Consider the following 17,720-nt stretch of genomic DNA (forward strand, 5'->3'; position numbering starts at 1 on the left):
TGCATCAGAACAGTCAGCAGCAAAACCTTCTAGTTTGAGTAGTATGTATCTGCAGCATAAAACTATAATTGACTTATTCAAGTAATTAAAAATAGGAGCAGTGTAGACTGCCAAAATCATGATCTTAATGATTCACATCACTGTAAATGTAATGTGTAAACCAGGCAAGGAGAATGCCTCTCTGTGTTGGTCATAAACATGTGTCAAACAAACATTGAAATGTATACCCTCTCAAAACGATATATGAGCGTGCTTTCTTATGGAGGCCTGTGCAGTTCCGTTCTGCTCTTTTATTACTATTTATGGTTTTTATTCAGCTGTTTTTGGCAAAAATAAAAAGGAGCTTGTAAATTAGTCAAGATCTCTGCAAGACCAAATCCAAGCTATAACCTCGGGAAAAATGAAGAACGCGCTCCCCTCTGAAGCTATCGTCAATAATAAATCAAGAAGAAAGACCGGCAGAAGCCAGCCAGATTTTACTTGGTGCTCCGACAGAGTTGCAGAGAGGACCCATTGCCTTGCTGTTTCCTGATGTTGTATGCAATGCCTGAATGAGTTCAGCAGCTGGCTGAGCACCGCCTTTGGTGTAATGTGACGCAATGTGCTTAATGCATTCACATACAATTCGGAAGAATTACATATTGTGTCAAGTTATTATCATGCACAGATCGCTTGAGCACTGCATGTAGGTCTATGCAGATTGCTTTCTGATGCTATGTTTGCATACATCCTTACACGCGGCTTTATATTTGTATTTAATCTGCATGTGTGTATCTTGTAATCGCTGCGCTCTTTGGGCACTGGCTCGTCGTTGAACGCCAGCTATGTCGTCGAGTCTTGCTTCCATCTCTGGCGAGTGGGACAAACTCCGCCTCCTCATGCTGCCCTGCACCCGCTCCCCAATACAGAAGGTTTAAAGTGCACGGGGGGGGCACCGTTGAGTGGTGATGGCGTAGGATGGGAACCCGCCATGCATAAATTCCTGGAATGAAGGAATCGATAAGTAGCAGCTCAGCGCTCAGCTCACCTTAAGCACCGTCTTTGCTCCAGCCCTGTGTCCCTTTGTGCCTGTACCGCTGCTTGTCTGATTAACTGCTTCACCGTGTGCTAGCGAATGCTACATGTTGTTTATGCGCTTGTGTATAAGGACAACTAAAAATGCCTGCTCACATGGAAACACAGACTTTATGCAGTCCTGTTTTTGCTCAGTGATTTTTTTTTTTTTTGGTTGAATAAAAGGCTAAAAGGACTCAAATTTGGAAACTGGCTTTTGACTGCCAGCAGTCTGCAGTGTTTCATAATACAGACGATCTGTATGCTGAATGATTTGCTCAGTGTCAAAATGGGCTCCTGTGTCTCAGGTTACATTGAGCAGAGTGGGGTGATCATCTATAGTTGTCCTTTTGAAATTGTCATTCCATCAAACATCTTCGGAGAAGTCTCAAATTATTAAATAAAATGGCAGTATAGCATGCATTTTTATGTGATTTGGCAAAGTGCATTAAAGCAATGTATTAATTGTGCACAAATTAACAAAATGCAGTCAGAGATTTAAAGGAGTCACTTGACTAACCTGGAAACAAGGGTATTTGATGCAATGGCAGCTGACCTCTGTGTGCGTATGTATGTGCAATGTGCATGGCCAGAACAGACACTTCCGCCATAATCACCCAAATTCCTTCCTTACCAGTGAGCCACAAGCTATGTGCTACATTGAGACCTCAAATCTGGATGGAGAGACCAACCTTAAAATTCGACAGGTGAGTGTGTTAACTTTAACACCCGTCTCCGGCACGTGTCAGAAAGTTTCTAGACTGACATCATTGGCCTGTGTTGAGACCAGTGCTTTCACCCTTATCATACCTATTAGCAATGTACGTCAGTGAGGAAGCATCTGCACAACAAATACGTTAGTAATATTATAGAAGGCTCTCCCCTCTCCAGCTAAATTTCAAGTATAAAATTAAAGGTGCACATTTGTGTGGGCATTTTAAAAGGAAGTCTGTGTACATGTGTAGTTAGCACAGTTCACTGTGAAGCCATCATGCTTCAAAAGGGTGCAGAACTCTGCACTATCGCTTTGTGGCTAAGCCAGCTCGCCACACGCACCGTCTCATACACAGTGCTCCCATAAGCACGAGCCGATCAGAGCGAGTACGAGAGTCTCATCGCACCTGTCTGACAGGAGGTGTAGTCATACATATTAATGCTCCCAATATTCAGATCCTCCCACTCTGCCGTGCGGGCTTCAGGGACTGCCACACTAAAAAAGCTCTCTAATGCACATCTCCAGAAACAGGGGCAGAAAGTGCTCTCTGTTTTCCGTGGAGGAGCAGCTGTGCCCGCTCCGCTTAGCCTTGCAGCACTATTTTCGTGTGTCTCTCCATCTGCTGGAGGCAAGGGGTGCAAGCCCTTCAAAGTGCTGCGTCCTTGAAAGCAGCATATCCAAAAATGTTGATTCATAAACTATTAACTGTTTGTTTCTTTTTTCATTGTGGCAAATGTTGGGAAAAAATACTCACTAATTGGAAAAAACAGTCTACCAAGCCTGAATAAATGGTTAGCTAGTGAGAGACATGAATGATGGATATGGCAGAGGAGAGAATTTGTGCAGAGATATTGGGGGAAGTATAATTCCCTCCAGTATCACAGCATATATATAAGGGACCAGAGGTTTGTATTGTGTAACTGTTAGTAATGCTTATAACTCCTTTCATCAGATTGCATATGGACAATGTGCACTGATGGTTTAAATTGATCATGCTGTAGTAAGGCATTGGGTTAATTTGGTGATTCTCTCTCTATATATAGCCATTATCTGTAAAACATGCTTTTTGCAGGGTTTACAGATCACGTCAGAAATCAAGGACATCGACAGCCTGACCAGGCTGGCCGGGCGCATGGAGTGTGAGAGCCCCAACCGCCACCTGTACGACTTTGTCGGAAACATACGCCTGGAAGGCCACAGGTCCGTGACATGTCAGCATTTTCAGATCTCGTTCATTTTAGCTGTGAACTGTTGACTTATTTTTCTACTGGGTGGAGTGCTGTCACATGGTTTGCTAGGTCTGCCTTCCCTGCTGATTGTCATCAAGGTGAACCTAAAGCTAGTGGAGAAGCTTATGAACAGGTAACCGGAACAGAGGGGCGTAGGTGATGTCCAGGTTAGGCGTTTTTCTCCTGCTATACCTAGAGAGTGGTTGCTTATCTAGGAAGCTCTAAATGTCTCCCTCTAAGTGGTTTCAGAGGTTGTATTCAGAAGGGTTTTCTGCACATTGTTTGGCCTTGAATCTCTCTTACAGTGCGTTTAATGGTAATTAGCTGATCCATTTGTAATTCTGGTATGGCCTAGTACAATTGAACATCTAATTAAGCTTAACTGAGACATCTGCTGTCCAGTTGTTTGAGGCGCATGCTGCTCTACATTGCTGCAGGACTCATTAGCGGTAGCCACATGACTGCTCTGTGTTCTCCTCAGTGGACATGACCGCTGTGTGTTCCCCTCAGTGGAAGTAGCCGGGGCAATCCCAGTAGAACTCTGTGCCCTGTCAGAAATGAGGGTTCCTGGGAAGAGATTAGTTTTGCCTCTGGCATCGCTCCAGGTTAATCTCATTGAGGGCGCTGTGGGAGTCTGGAGGCATTACAGCCCGTTCAGACCCATCGCCGTCTCCCTCTTACCTGTCGCCTGTCGTTCCTGAGCCGTGTCTTTACATCCTCCCACGTCAGCCCTTGTTGTGGGCTTAGCCGCTCAGACAGCTCCCTGCAAAGGGGGATGGCGTATTAGCCTTCACTTTATTGTCACAATCAGTACCAAGCCTGTTCAGTGATATCGGTAGTTGAGGTGAGCAAAGTTTATATATTTTTGAGTGAGAACTAGTAGGGGACAAGTGTGTAATATGAATAACATTAAATACCAAGTACACAAGTTAAGATGCAATGTCCAACGTTGTTATAGCTGCCTTCAGACATTATAAATGTAGCTTGCTCTGTATTGGTTCAACTTATTCTTTTTATTGGTTCAAATTCACATGCATTTCACAATGAAGGGTACTTCAAATGTTACACACAATTACATTACAAATATACAGTACATAATATATATTTCATGTGGACTGTATGTTTGAAGCATTTGCACACATCAGAACTGCATTTGTAGTTTGATAATGCTTAAGGTGCACCTAGGCTGTCCTTTGAATAAAACTGGTGGTTTATCTGGCAGTAATCCTTTATCGTGTGTATTTAATTGGAGCTTTGGTTTCCTGGAAGAACCCGTCAAGTATTCAGAAATAAGCCCCAGGACACAAGCCCTAAACAAGCATCAAGTTAATGACCAGTGCAAGACTTATTTGTAAATGCTTGCTTCTGTTCTTCCAATCAATCCGCTTTAAATTTCTCTTATAAACCTTGGTGCTTTTTAAGATAGTTGGATCAAGCCGGTCTTTTGAGTGGCTCTGCAGTGTTAAGTAAAACAAGGCACCATGTTAGGTGGTGCACCTGTAAGCCTCTGCAGCGGAGGATATGCGAGACATAAGAGCGTGCTCTGTGGTTTTTGGTTTCAGCACCGTGCCTCTTGGCCCAGACCAGATCCTGCTAAGGGGAGCCCAGCTGAGGAACACGCAGTGGGTCCACGGTATTGTGGTGTACACCGGCCACGACACGAAACTCATGCAGGTACGTTACCCGCTCCCCCCGAACCATGATGGCTAATCACCAGATATTAGCTGTCCCACCAGCTCAAACCCCATGTGGGTTTGTACCCTTTGACTCTGTATTATCACTCTGCCTTAGGCTCAGATTAAAGCAAAACCCATTAAAGTGGCCATCGTGCGCTCTGAAACTAATGGCAGCTTTCAGAGCCTGTCAGACTGCTCTCTTGCTTTACCCCCAAGGGAACCAGCCATTTAAGCTAGCTTTGTATTAGCTGGCTTCGTAATTTGTGTGTCTGCATACTGTTAAGAAATGATCTAGATTTGTCAATCGATCTTTTGTGTGGCTTGTTCAAAGTTGTACCAAAGTTCAAATTTAACAATGCTTCATTGTTTTGGATTAAATTTGATTGTGTGTTTCTAAGGGTTTGGGGTTTTTGGAGACAGCACACCCCACTCGGTTTCATTTCTCCATTATTGGAGGAGGATTCTCGCTCACCCTCGAGATTTTCTCAGGAAAATAACCTTTTACTTCTGCTATCCTCCACCTCCGTTTTTTCTTTTTATTTTATTTTTAACATCTGGGTTGGATAAAGGTCAGTTAAATAACAGCAGTGGTGCGCTTCCCTCTGTCTTTTGAAACCTGCCCTCCTCGCTCTTTTCCCCCCAGAACTCCACACGCCCGCCCCTGAAACTGTCCAACGTGGAGCGCATCACCAACTTCCAGATCCTGGTTCTGTTCGGCTGCCTGCTGGCCATTTCCCTGGTCTGCTCTGTAGGGCAAACGATCTGGAAGGCCCGGCACGGAAACGACGCCTGGTACATGGACCTCAACTGTAAGAACCGTACCCGACACCTCCCCCCCTTCCCTCCTCCCCCCCAACTCACCTGGCTTTTAATACATGTGCTATCCGTTGGTGTTGGCTCATTTATTTGCTTATACTGTATGTATCTCTTTTGCGGCTCTTGTTTTATGTTGCTTTTTTGTAAAACTGTGTCAGCAAGAGGAGAATGGTGAAAGGGGATGGAATAATATGAGAACATCCCCAGCGTCTCATTACAGTAATGACACGCCCTAACAGTGATTGAATGAAATGGTTGACTGTCTCCGCACCAGTGCTGTTTTTCGTTTCTAACGTTCTGTTTTGTTTTTTTTTTCTGTTTTGTTTTGTTTTCCTTGTCGTTGTCCTTTTAACAGCTCCAGGTAACAACCATTTCAAAGCCTTGGCCATCCGTGAATGCCCCCCACCCACCTCCCCACCCCCACCAAATAATTCCTTACCGCAGCTCTGACTTGCTAAGCAAACAAATTCGGATGCCCCATTTTTGTAAGGACAGACGAGGACCACACACACCTGGACCAGCAATAGGTTTTTTCTTCTGCAGATGCCACACTGTATATGTCCTCTTTAGTGCTTGATCTAGACAACATGTCTCCCCCCCCCCCCCCCCCCCCCCCATCCATATGGCGACATGCTAAACTCTTTGCGAACCGGGGGCTCGGACCTTTTGTGCCATAAATGGACCGCGCTGTGTCCCCCCCCCCCCCCCCGTTTGTTATTCTTAGAAGCAGGACTCTAGCGAGGAGGGCTGTCTCAGATGCACTCAGGCCGACGTGCAGTTATCCCTCCGCTTACGAGCAGCGTAGCCTCCGGGGCTCGCACCGTGACATTTACTAAATGTCTCCCCAGCCTCCTGAGTATTCCGCCCAGGCTGCGGTGCACAAGACGGCTGCACAGACTCACAGTTAGTGCCCTAAATCAAGCATCTCCGTCAAATCTACATCTTACTTTAAAGGTAGAAAAGCAGTATGCAGAAAAGCACTCTTCGCCAAGTGTGGTCTTAATTTCGTCCGTGCTTGACGGATTTTTTTTTAATTTGTTAAAGCAAAAACTGAAACTGTAGCTTCAGTTAAAGAAAAACAAAGGAAAGCCTAAGCACAGGTGCAGAGAGCGTGTTTGCAAAGTGTTTTAACATCTCGCCGAATCCATTTCTATCTCCGGAACGGGTCTATCGTGGAGTGGTTCTTTGTGCCAGATTGATTCCAGATTGTTTTATGACCTACGTTGTAACCCCTCAGACACAGCCTGCGCTGCGCTGTCTCAAATTGTCACTCGGAGCCCGATCAGATCTCTGCAGCTTCTCGACACCGACGCAGCGGTTGTCAGGGGATACAGACCCCGCCGATTGTGACATCACGCGAGAGGGTGAAGCGGAGTCATAAAGCAGATCCTCATCTTCAGACTGATTGCGTACCTGAAAAGGGAGGGGGTTTCAGTCTACTGCACTTTTCTCTCTTTTGTCAAGTGGAGAATTGCGTGGATCGCTGTCCTGTAAATGCGTCATTTCTGCCCTGCTCTTGCTTCCTCTGCAAACTGCCCCACCTAGGCACTCGTCACTGGCTTTAACAGTTGGAGATTAGCAGTAAATATGTCAGCACGTGAATGAAATGTAATCCAGTGTAATTGTAATTGCGCTAAAAAGTGATGCATTAATACAAAGGATGCAGTATTTTAGAGGTGAACGGTTTGTGGAGAAATTTGCCTAAACAAAAATGGAATACAGTCTCATTACAGGAACAGTGTATAGGGAGTCAAAGTGCCCAGTGGTTACACAGTTATCTTTTTTCTTCGCATTGTTTATTCATGATAAATAAATATCACAGATTTGCTTGACTTCGAATAACATGAATCAGAACATTTCCCTTAATATTTATGGATCAGGTCAAACCAAATTCTTCCCTTTATGTAGGTGGAGTTGGCGAGGAGATGACTATTAAGTGATGCAGTCATAGTTACAACACTGTGCCCTCTCCAGCTTAGCTTCTAACGGAATAGCATTTGACCACAGTGTTGACGTTGTTTGTTTTTTTTTTTTTTGCTGACCGTCATGAAAGTAATCGCTGACCCTGCATCGCACCTGTTTAACATACACTACAGCATTTTCAGCGTTCTCGTAGCTGCAGCTCTTGTATAATGTTGCAGCGTGCTGCTGAAAACTGGTGCTTCGGTAGACTACGGTTTCACATTGTCTAAAACCAGTAATGTATGTTATGTGGCAAAATGGCAACGACAAATTAAGAAAGAAATCCAGATGTGAACTTCCTGAACTGAGCACAGCTGAATATTTCTCATATGAACGTTATGGAGGGCTTATCCTGTATTTCTTGCAGGTGTTCTTTATTGTCTGGTTTTTGGAAGCGGAGAGGACAGGGTCTGCAGGGGCTGATGTGGATGTTACCTCCTGGTGTTGTGGCTGGCTGTGAGTCTAACACATTACAGCGTGACAGAACGTCTTCCACAGCTGTGAGATTTCAAGCGGAATCCGACCAGTTATATAAACCGCGTGCCGGTGTGCACAGTTGCTTTCGAGTAAAATCAAGTCAAGCTGACAATCAACCCCTGGTTTTTCACTGGTGTTTAGTCTGAATAGTGCTTTAGACTGAATCCCCCCCCGCCTTCCCAGCTGACACATAACATCCTCACAACATGCGTGTGGCATCCCTGCAGCGGTCACGTGCTGCCGCGATCTCGCAGCTGTGCTGTTAGAAATGTTACATGTCAGCTGGGCCCTGTCTTGAGAAATGCAGCACTCCAGTCGTCCTCCTCCTTCGCACCACACGAGCGAACGCCCCCCGTCTCTGTGTGCAGTAAGTCACGCAGACTGCCGTAGGATCCATCACTCCATTCTCCTTTTTCTTTTTTTAAACGTGTATGTGTGTGTGTGTTTATTTGTACTGTGTCCAGCCTTGTAGTGGGAAAGAGCTGTGGCTGCAGAGATCCTCTGGCAGCTGCTCTTAGACAGCACTCGCTCGCGCTGAGGGGAACGACCTTAGCAGCTGTGGCAGGCGGGAAAGCTAATTCAGATTACACTGATACTTCATGTAGGCTCTGTGTGCCCTGGCGTCATATTTCTTGCTTTGATTATTTCCTGCAGGAATGAAGGGTGAAATGAAACCAAAGCCATTATTATTCCCGCACGTGTAGCGAGCATGAGGGGCTGCCGCCGTGTCAGAGTGGCGCTCCGGCGTGTGGATTTATGGAAGCGGCCAATGGAATGAGTTTCAGATCCGTAGTGAGGGGGATGTGAGAGCACAGAGTGGGTTGGGGGGATTGTGGGTAAGGTATCAGAGTTTGGTAGGCCTCAGCGCCTCGCTCTGTGACTCCTGTCTTTAACACACAACCCCCCTCCGACAGATGGCGGCGCCGCAAACTTCGGCCTCAACTTCCTGACCTTCATCATCCTCTTCAACAACCTCATTCCCATCAGCCTTCTGGTCACCCTGGAGGTCATCAAGTTCATCCAGGCCTACTTCATCAACTGGGTGAGCGGACGGGACAACGCGCAAGTTTGTTCTTTCAGGAGTGGTGCTAGATGTAGTAATTGCTGCCTGTGGCGAGCCAGCTTGAAATTACTAGGAAAAGAACAGCAGCAGCGGTCTGTATTAAAGCCGAAATAAAAGTAGCGAAGTAGCCCATCTGAAGATAACAGAATTAGAGCCAGAGTGCAGCCCTCTTGGCAGCCAGATCCATCAGGAGTTTCACCTGTGGCGGGGCATTATTGCAGCAGAGTTATAAATGTGCTTTTTTCCCTGAATCGAGGGCAAAATGCAGTATGCTCATCCTGACTTTCCACAGCGGCCATTTTATTATTCAGCAACAAAGAGTAATAATTCTGCTCGGTTAAAAAAAAATACAAACTCTTAAACTCGGATGTGATGAAACTCTAGTGAGATTGGAACCAGCTCTAATGGGGTTAGGACTGTGGGTGGGCTCCGGTCAGTTTGCTTTATGAAGAAATATACGTGATATACACCATGTTTACAATGGTTTGTATTAATACAGCATGCGACGCGGTGCTGTTTTTGGCAGCATCTCTGTCCTGTGGCTCCGGACAGACACGTTCCCTGTGAGCCGAGGTGATGATTTGTTGAAGGGGCACGGCAGGATGCTGTAGGTGGCACGGATGCCAGGGCGGGGGCGGTGAGCAGATCAGGGGCGGCAGCCTTCTCTCTCTCTCTCCCGCGCCCAGCGTGATGGATGCACCGTAGGATGCTCCAAAAATAGACGTCTCATTGTCTCCCTGTCGAGGGAAGACAAGACAGGCGGAGCCGTGGAGAGAGAGAGAGAGAGGGGCGTGGGCAGTGCTGCGGCGTTCGGCTCCAGCCCGGGACGGGGGGAACGTCACCCTCCTCCGACACCTCGCATCACTCCCTGTCAGCGTCGCCGCTGCGAGATGTTATCTCATTTACATTTAGATTTCTTTCCCTGCGAGTCGAACCCGGGCGACAGCCGCAGACGCGAACAGGAGAGCTGTCTGGGCTGACGGGCCAAGGCGGGCGAAGTTCAGCGCGTCCCGCGCCGAGCGTTCAGAGAGAGCCGCTGTCAGGGGGAGCCAGGCAGGGTTGGGGAACGTTGTCTGTGCTCCGCACACCGTGAGAGCCAAGAGACATCAGGGCAGACAGGTTCAGCAGCTGACATTTAGACTCTTTAGCTGTGGAAGATCCTGAAGGCAAGGTGTCCACCAGCACCAGGGGTGCAGTGCCTGTGAATACCTGCACCGATGCTGTGTGCTGACACATCTGTGGGTGTTTTAGAGTGCTAGCCGTCACCACTGTCATGTGAATACTTATGTGTGTCTGTTATCAGGACATGGACATGCATTATGAGGCCACCGACACTCCAGCTATGGCGCGAACCTCCAACCTCAATGAAGAACTGGGCCAGGTATGCCAATGGACTGTAGTCAGTGACCGCTCGAACGTTATCTTTGAAAATTAGCTTTGCAACCAACTTCACCCTGATCAAAACCAAGAACCCTCATGCTGTGCACCTTTATCAGATATCCGCACCACTGTCTCTGTGTCCCGATAGTGTTGCTTCAGGAAAGGAGGATGGGGGGGGTCAGTATATCTGAGTGGCTCTGAGGTCTTCCTCCCATTTCCCTCCTCACCCTACTGCCTGTCTGGTAAGATTGCAATTCATGGGTCACAGAGCCAGTGAGTTGTGAGCCCGCGTCGTCAGAGCAGAGCCGACACCTCCGCCAAACCCGATTTCACGCAGAACAGGACGCGATGTGACTCACAGCACGAGACACCGCGGGCCCCCCGGGCACCATTAAACCCAATGCCATGCTGACTGTTTTTTTTTTTTTTTATATTTCTCGAAAATCCCTGTCGCCACGTGATTTTTAAAAAATCCCCGGAAAGAAGAAAAAAAAAAAAAAAAAAAGATTGTTTGCTTTCACCACTAAATCTGTTTCAGTGACTGGATTTTTTTTCATGTTTAGAACAGCTCAAAGCTAGAGAAGCGTTATGGCCCGGCAGATTGGAGCAAGTGACTCCTCTTGGTATTTTAAGTGGGGTTTCAGGGAAAGGCAGGGAAGCCCTGTCATCCACCATTTTACAGTGGCTTTCCCTGATCACACAGTATTCTCATAATGCTGTACACAGAAATGCAGCTGGTGCAGTGTCAAAGAACTGCTGCTAGAACATTGTGTGTTGGCAGGCTTATGTTTGTGTTCAGTGCTAATTGGTCTTTGTGGTCTCTTTTGGTCCGTTTCAGGTGAAGTACATCTTCTCAGACAAAACGGGAACCCTGACGTGCAACGTGATGCAGTTTAAGAAATGCACCATCGCAGGCGTGGCCTACGGGTGAGTGACAATGCGTTTATCACCGTCATAAACCCAGCGCAGCCTGGACACGTCCCATGTGTTAGTATACTGATGCAGACCTGCTGAATCCAGCATGGTCTTCAAATTTGATGGATATTTTCAGCCTCCCATTATGGTGTCAATTCAAATGATATCACAGAAAGCTATTAGAATGAAAAGGTACACACATTACACTTTGAGTAATACTGAGTCCAAACCATAAATATGCATATCAGAAAGTTTATTTTTCTCGTTGATTTTTTTTTTCTTTGGTAGTACCTTCTCACTCATAATAACAACTAAAGCAACATCTGGTACCTGTGTTTGGCTTTTAAATTGTTGGCAATGGTGTGTGTCTTGCTTGTCAGCTGTTTGTGTTTTATTCAGAATTCCAGCTCTTGCCAAAGCGATTGCTAGAGGTTGTTATGTGGGTGGGGTGCACATTGCATTCATGCAGTAACAGCCAAAAATGTTCTGTTGCTTAGCACAGGACTACTCCACCTCATGTCTTATTGTTTATGTCAGTTTTCATTACAGCTAAAATGATAATTAATCAGGTTTTATTGAGCTGTTAATATACGACTGATCTGGACGCAACATTTATTCGCTGACTGCAAGTGAAAATTATTTGTCAAAGAAATTAGTATACTACACGGATGAGAGACCTCCCAGGGAGACCCACTCCAGATTTGAACCCGCAACCTTTTGCTTACAAGGACGCTGTTCTGTAGCTTTTTTGCCGAATTAATTCTATGTTTTGAGACACCCCAGCATCATGACTTTGTAAATGGCATGTTGAACACTAGGCAAAGAAAATATTGACGTGATGTAGAGAACTAATGTCTCTCCCTGATATAAACGTTACTGAAGAATTAAAAGGACTTTGGCTCAATTCAGCACTGCCTGACTTGAATGCATGTATCTTACATGCAGTCACCTGTTAACCATGAGTCCCCAGCATGCATCCTATACCCATATGGTACAGCAGGAGAAGGCACTGAATGATTTGAGCGATAAATTGGGCAAGACGAAATGCCATACATTACGGCACGCTAATGCATGACTAATTAAGCAGAGATGTAAGTGATAAAAATCATCACTCCAGATGAAAGCACACGTTGGACTTGGCATGACATCACTTGTAATGGAGAAACACAGCCCAACAAACCTGTCTGAGTGTGTCATGGCAGAAGGCAGGAGCGGGATGGGTTCCTTTTGCAGTCCTGATGTTCCCCGGTTCAGTCTCTATAATCAAATTGAATCGGGTGCAGCATTGGGCCTTCTGGGAAATTAGATTAGCCTACTGTAATTTAATGGTAATAGATGACTTCCTGACATTGAGGTGTTTTTTTTCCCCTTAATGAAGCGCCTGCAGAAAAAGTCAGAAAGCATCCCTGATTTTCTCCATATTTTTTTTTCTAAATACTGCTTCATGCATGAGCTTTTGCAGAAAAGAGAGTTATTGAACTGCTATAAATATTTGTTTGTTTCACCTGTGTAAGCTGCCTTCTCATAGTCAAAGCACACAAATAGAGGGCGACACCATAGCAACATATTTGTCACTCAGCTATTTTTACTGCCAGTTTATGCCCAGATAAATGTTTTTTACGCCAGATTTCACAGGACTTATGACTTCTGCCCAAAGGTTTTTTTTTTCAATTGCAATAACCTATTCCCCCTTGGGGGGCCTAACTAAGCCTGTCTCATCTTGTCATTGGGTTGGTGATCCTAAAATCTACCATCCATGCCAGGCTAAAGCCACTTACTCTCCTGAGAAAAGACCAAAGCTCTTTTATATGCTAAATAGAGTGGCAAACTCTGTATCATTTTCAAATAGGTCTGTAATAACTGGATACAGATGAGAATGAGAAGCTTTTCAGCACTTCTGCATATAATTTCACAACACTGCATTGTTTGCATACATATTAGTTATTGAATAGGACCGTTATGAATGTGTGTTGATATATCAGTTGGGTCCCTGTACAAGGAAATAACAAAAAAAAGAGCCACGACATCATTCTGGTAATCAAAGGAGATGCACTGCCCGTTGAATCTCCAGACTGGGAGGGGTTGACGGGGGGGGGGGGCATGAGCAAATAGAGAGGCAGACAGAGACAGGGCTGCAGTCACAGAGAGAAAAGATGAATGGGGAGCCAGGCCCTCTGTTTGTTGCCTGTCTGGCCTGTCAGGTCTTCATTAACATTGTGTTGAGCGTGAACCTGCAGCAAACCCCCCCAGCACCATCTCATCCCCCTGTCACATGTGAGTTTGGTGCATTTAGCTAGCACATTCTTATTTCTGCTCACCCGCTCACGTAACTCGGTGCACAGTGTGAGTGACCGTAGCAGTGTGTGAGCTCTCCGTGGCTGCCCGTGTGTCTTAGCCTCGGCGTGTCTTTGTGAGGGAGGTGTGCACGGGAGGGGAGACGCGAACCGTACATCTGCATCCCCCAGGTGTGCACGCAGTCAATGCCAGTGATAAAGGATAGCGCCTGATTTCCCCATGGAAACGGTGATAACGGAGTTAATCCACTGTTTATGGCTCGTTTAAAATAATCAATCGGAGGAGAGATGGGAGGGACTGTGAGGAGTGGGGAATGTGGTGTTAAATGAATTGGCCTTCCACTGACGGCCAGCGCCAGGCAAACGGCAGCTGCTGCTCTGATGAAAGAAGGAATGGTGCTAAACCACCCTGTCAAGTACGCTGTCTGTTTCCGCTTCTGCCGTGGCTAATTTTGATGTCGACACAAGTGGGTACCAAGATGTGTTAACGCTCGTGCCACGCAGAGCAAAAATAGTTTGTCTCCATATTTTTTTCCCCTCTGATTTTCAGGGCTCACATTTATTTTTATGCCCTGGCTAGGGATTATCTTGGATTCTGGGTTTCAAAGCTTAATGTGCTATTTCTTGCGATTGCCATAATCCACCCTAAGTACCACTATTGTGCTTTCATAGTCACCTCCTGCCCTTGACTGAGGAGACTTTCATTGCTCCATCTACAGGCTTTTGCCGCTATCTAACTAGGCAGATATTAACTGGGCTCCAGTTTGCTAGTTGTCTGTGTAGCCGGTTCAGTACAGGAATAAGTAATTGTACAATTTGTACAATTTGTACCTTGCTTTTGGCAAATCAGACACACATATGGTATTGTCCCAGTGCTTGGATAGAATTAAATTCTTAATTGGCAAACAGCTGGGATTCCATCTTAAAACTAAAAAGGAGGTATTCCATTCACCCCCAAAAATTGCATTGTTCAGTGCCCTAAGGCAAGCTAACAGAGCACCTTCAACACAGTCTATGTACTGATGCGCACATGCAGAACAGCAGTAGGGTACATGAACATGAAGGTATCTTGGAATGACAGCTTTAGTCAGAGAAAGGCTTGTCAGACTTACCAGTGATCAACCTTGACACTTTTTCTCCAGCTGACCTTCATACACCGAAGTGCTGGAGACATCATCAAACCCAAAAGCATAATTTGATTTCTTAATTAGAATTCTAATGGCCACATGCCCCACCATGCTTAGAGTGGATTATTTGAGTGATTCTGGGAATTCAGCAGCTTTATGTCACTCCAGGAACAGGATTGCCTTCTCCTGCTGTAGATTAGCATTGGCACTGCAGTCACCCGTGCTCTGGTCTGAGTAGCAAAGGGATCAGGAAGCAGACCTGGAACAATTGCCAGGAAGTTGATCACAAAACAAGGAAGCTATTGTGTTTTCCCCTTGTCTTTCTGCAGCAAGAACTTTGGCCCCTTACCCCACACTAGATCCTACCAAAGTAAAAGAGGAATGGAATAGAGATGCTTGCTTAGAAAAGACAATATGGCGGAACTAGAGTTACCTTCGTGTTTGATTTTACTTATTTAGTTTTTATGTGATGTGTATCTAGCTAAGTCGCTACTGACTGAGATGTGGTGTTGTGTAGCCCAATGAGTCCTCCAATAGCCCAGCTTCTCTCTGTAGGTTCAGGGGCATGAACAGGCTCAAGTGTCCTGAGTGAACCCTGAGAAAGACCATGGAAGCAGGAAGCAGGCCATTAACCATGGTACCTCTGAGCTGGGGTTCTTATGGTAGATAATGGGCTAGAGATGTGTGACAGAGGCCTGGACTGAATTACTGTGGGGAGTTGTCAGAGGCATGCATTCCACGATAGATAATGTCCTTTTATGCATTTCACTGAATGGAGATTGAGTTTCTTCACCAGACAGCATGTACCTAAGTGGCTTTTGTCCACATTTTGAATTGTGCCCTGTGCAATAATTTAATGCTAGGGATAAGTGATGAGTCATGGTAATTATCATATCAGCAAATGTTTTGGGCACCAGCCATTACCTTAAGTAATTGGTTTAATTCTCAATTTCAAATTCATTTGGCTTGTGATGAGAAGAAAATTCTTCTTTTTTATGCTTTTTCCCCCTTTATGCAGCAGGGTTTTGGAATTGCATATTAGGCCTGTGTCACCAACCTTACAGGAGTACTGAAGCAAAACAAATACAGCCTTCCAATAACCTCGTTCATGGCCAACAACTCTTTTTCGTACAAGTCACACGCTGCATTACCATGGTACAGGCATTCATTGGAGGATAGACGCCTCTCCACTGACATCACCCCAGCACTACAGAGTGTCTGCAAGCAGAGAGATGATGAAACGCTGGCCGACCTACCAACCCCCATCCTCAGCAGGACAAAGCAAATTTGTTCTGTGGCTGTTGAATCCCAGTCACTATTAGCAAACGACATGCCATGCTAACCTGGAGCCGTAGAGCCCAGCCTGTCCTCAAAGCAAATGACCGACTCCAGGACGTAAAAAAAAAAACCTCCTCTCTCAGTAAAAGGTGCAATTTGTCCAAATCAAATTCAGCATTCTTTATTTTGATGCCTAAAGTGACCTGACCTCAAAATCATTAAGAATATGCATGCTCAGTCCTGCCCAACTATTAATGACATATGTTACATGTTAGTATATGAATTAAAGAGGAAAAATATTGCCTTTATATAAAAATATAGCCTTTTCAAAACTTTTCAATACATTGCTGTGAAGCTCCAGAATCACAGTTACTATCTAACCACAGCAAAAAAAAAAAAAATCATCCCACCCCTAAAATTAGCTTTCCAGTCAGGTAGCTTTCTAGCTAAGTAGTATGAATTGCATGAAATATGTAGCAGAGAGGAAGGATTCATCTACTCCAGAATGCAGGCGTGACGCTTTATAGTTTGCCAAATTTGAATATTCGAATTCATGATGTATAACTGACTTGAAATAATACTGGAAGTGAACCAAACCAGCCTTTAGGGTCAGGACAGGTATCAAATCTCTAATCCCAGAAGCTCTGGGGCTCTGTCATTTGGGAAAAAATGCGAAAATCCACTATTGCATTGCCTTGCCAGTGTCACCTGTCACTCCAAATGCATTTATAATTCCATGCATTTCAATTCAAAAGAGGAAAAAGTTTATTATAATGTATGTAGTCACTGCATTGTTGAAGTAGAAGTTCAGTCACCGGAACCGAGCACTTTTAAAGGCACTCTAATGGACGAAACAAATGTAAATTTAAATTGATGCACAAATCCATCTTGTGCCAGAGAACCTTCCCTGTCAAATCTTAATGCTCACTCGAGCTGACATCTGAAAGTTATATCCCCTCTCCAGTGAATTATGAGTTATTACATCCTCGCTTTCAGACTCCCCGCTACAAATCAGTATGCTCTCAGCTGCAAAATGAGCCCTCAAAGCTAGCTATTCTGGACCAATAGAATCCAATTACGTTTTTACAGGGATGATATTAATTCATACGATTTTACTTGCAAAGATAAGTGATGCCTTCAAGGTTGCCTCCTGTCCAGAGAACGTACAGCAAAGTTTTTCAGCCCATGGAGATGGAGAAATTTGGTTGGGTTTGTGTATGATTTGGTTACTGTGGAGTAGGCTACTGAACCATGAATTAATTAATCGGATCAGCTTGAATTATACATTCAGTATAAAACAGTTTCTTTGGGTGTGGATTTATTTCAAGTAAAAGTAAGGAGCAACACATACATAAGTGAAAGCGCAGTTTAATTGGACTTTAAAAGAGATAGTAAGTCCTGAGCTGGACCAAGACGGAAAGCTGGATGCTGCTGTGTTCTCTCTAACCTCAGTTTGTGGTTCTATCCTAGTTTCGTCTGCGTCTGCGTGTTCTTTCAGTGCTGTTATATCCCTAAACGGCGTCTGCTCTCTCTGTGCGATGAGTTCTGTCTGCGCGTCTGTGTTTCTGTGCTTCCATCGCGAGCAGTCAGTCACCGTCCCTGTCCTTCCGTCGCGTCAGCCAGCTGGTGAAACGCGGGAAAGCAAGTGCTCTTTCTAAATGTACCCAGCATCCACCGAGGCAGTCCCTCCGAGGCGGTCCCTCCGAGGCAGTCCCTCCGAGGCGGTGTGTGTCAG

The 17,720-nt window shown here is 45.4% G+C and overlaps 1 protein-coding gene across 4 annotated transcripts in view; it reads left to right on the top strand.

Moving 5' to 3' along the window:
* The window catches only part of LOC118769690 (phospholipid-transporting ATPase IA), a 122,661-nt gene that overhangs the window by 42,003 nt on the left and 62,938 nt on the right, over positions 1-17,720 (top strand). For all 4 annotated transcript variants that reach the window (XM_036516948.1, XM_036516951.1, XM_036516949.1 and 1 more), the window contains exons 8-14: positions 1,691-1,760; positions 2,841-2,968; positions 4,560-4,671; positions 5,317-5,482; positions 8,843-8,970; positions 10,295-10,372; positions 11,210-11,298. In XM_036516948.1, the coding sequence (XP_036372841.1) occupies positions 1,691-1,760; positions 2,841-2,968; positions 4,560-4,671; positions 5,317-5,482; positions 8,843-8,970; positions 10,295-10,372; positions 11,210-11,298 (771 nt within the window). The remainder of the gene's footprint in view (positions 1-1,690; positions 1,761-2,840; positions 2,969-4,559; positions 4,672-5,316; positions 5,483-8,842; positions 8,971-10,294; positions 10,373-11,209; positions 11,299-17,720) is intronic.

The sequence above is a fragment of the Megalops cyprinoides genome, chromosome 22 (assembly GCF_013368585.1).
Source record: "Megalops cyprinoides isolate fMegCyp1 chromosome 22, fMegCyp1.pri, whole genome shotgun sequence".
In the NCBI taxonomy this organism is placed as follows: domain Eukaryota; kingdom Metazoa; phylum Chordata; class Actinopteri; order Elopiformes; family Megalopidae; genus Megalops; species Megalops cyprinoides.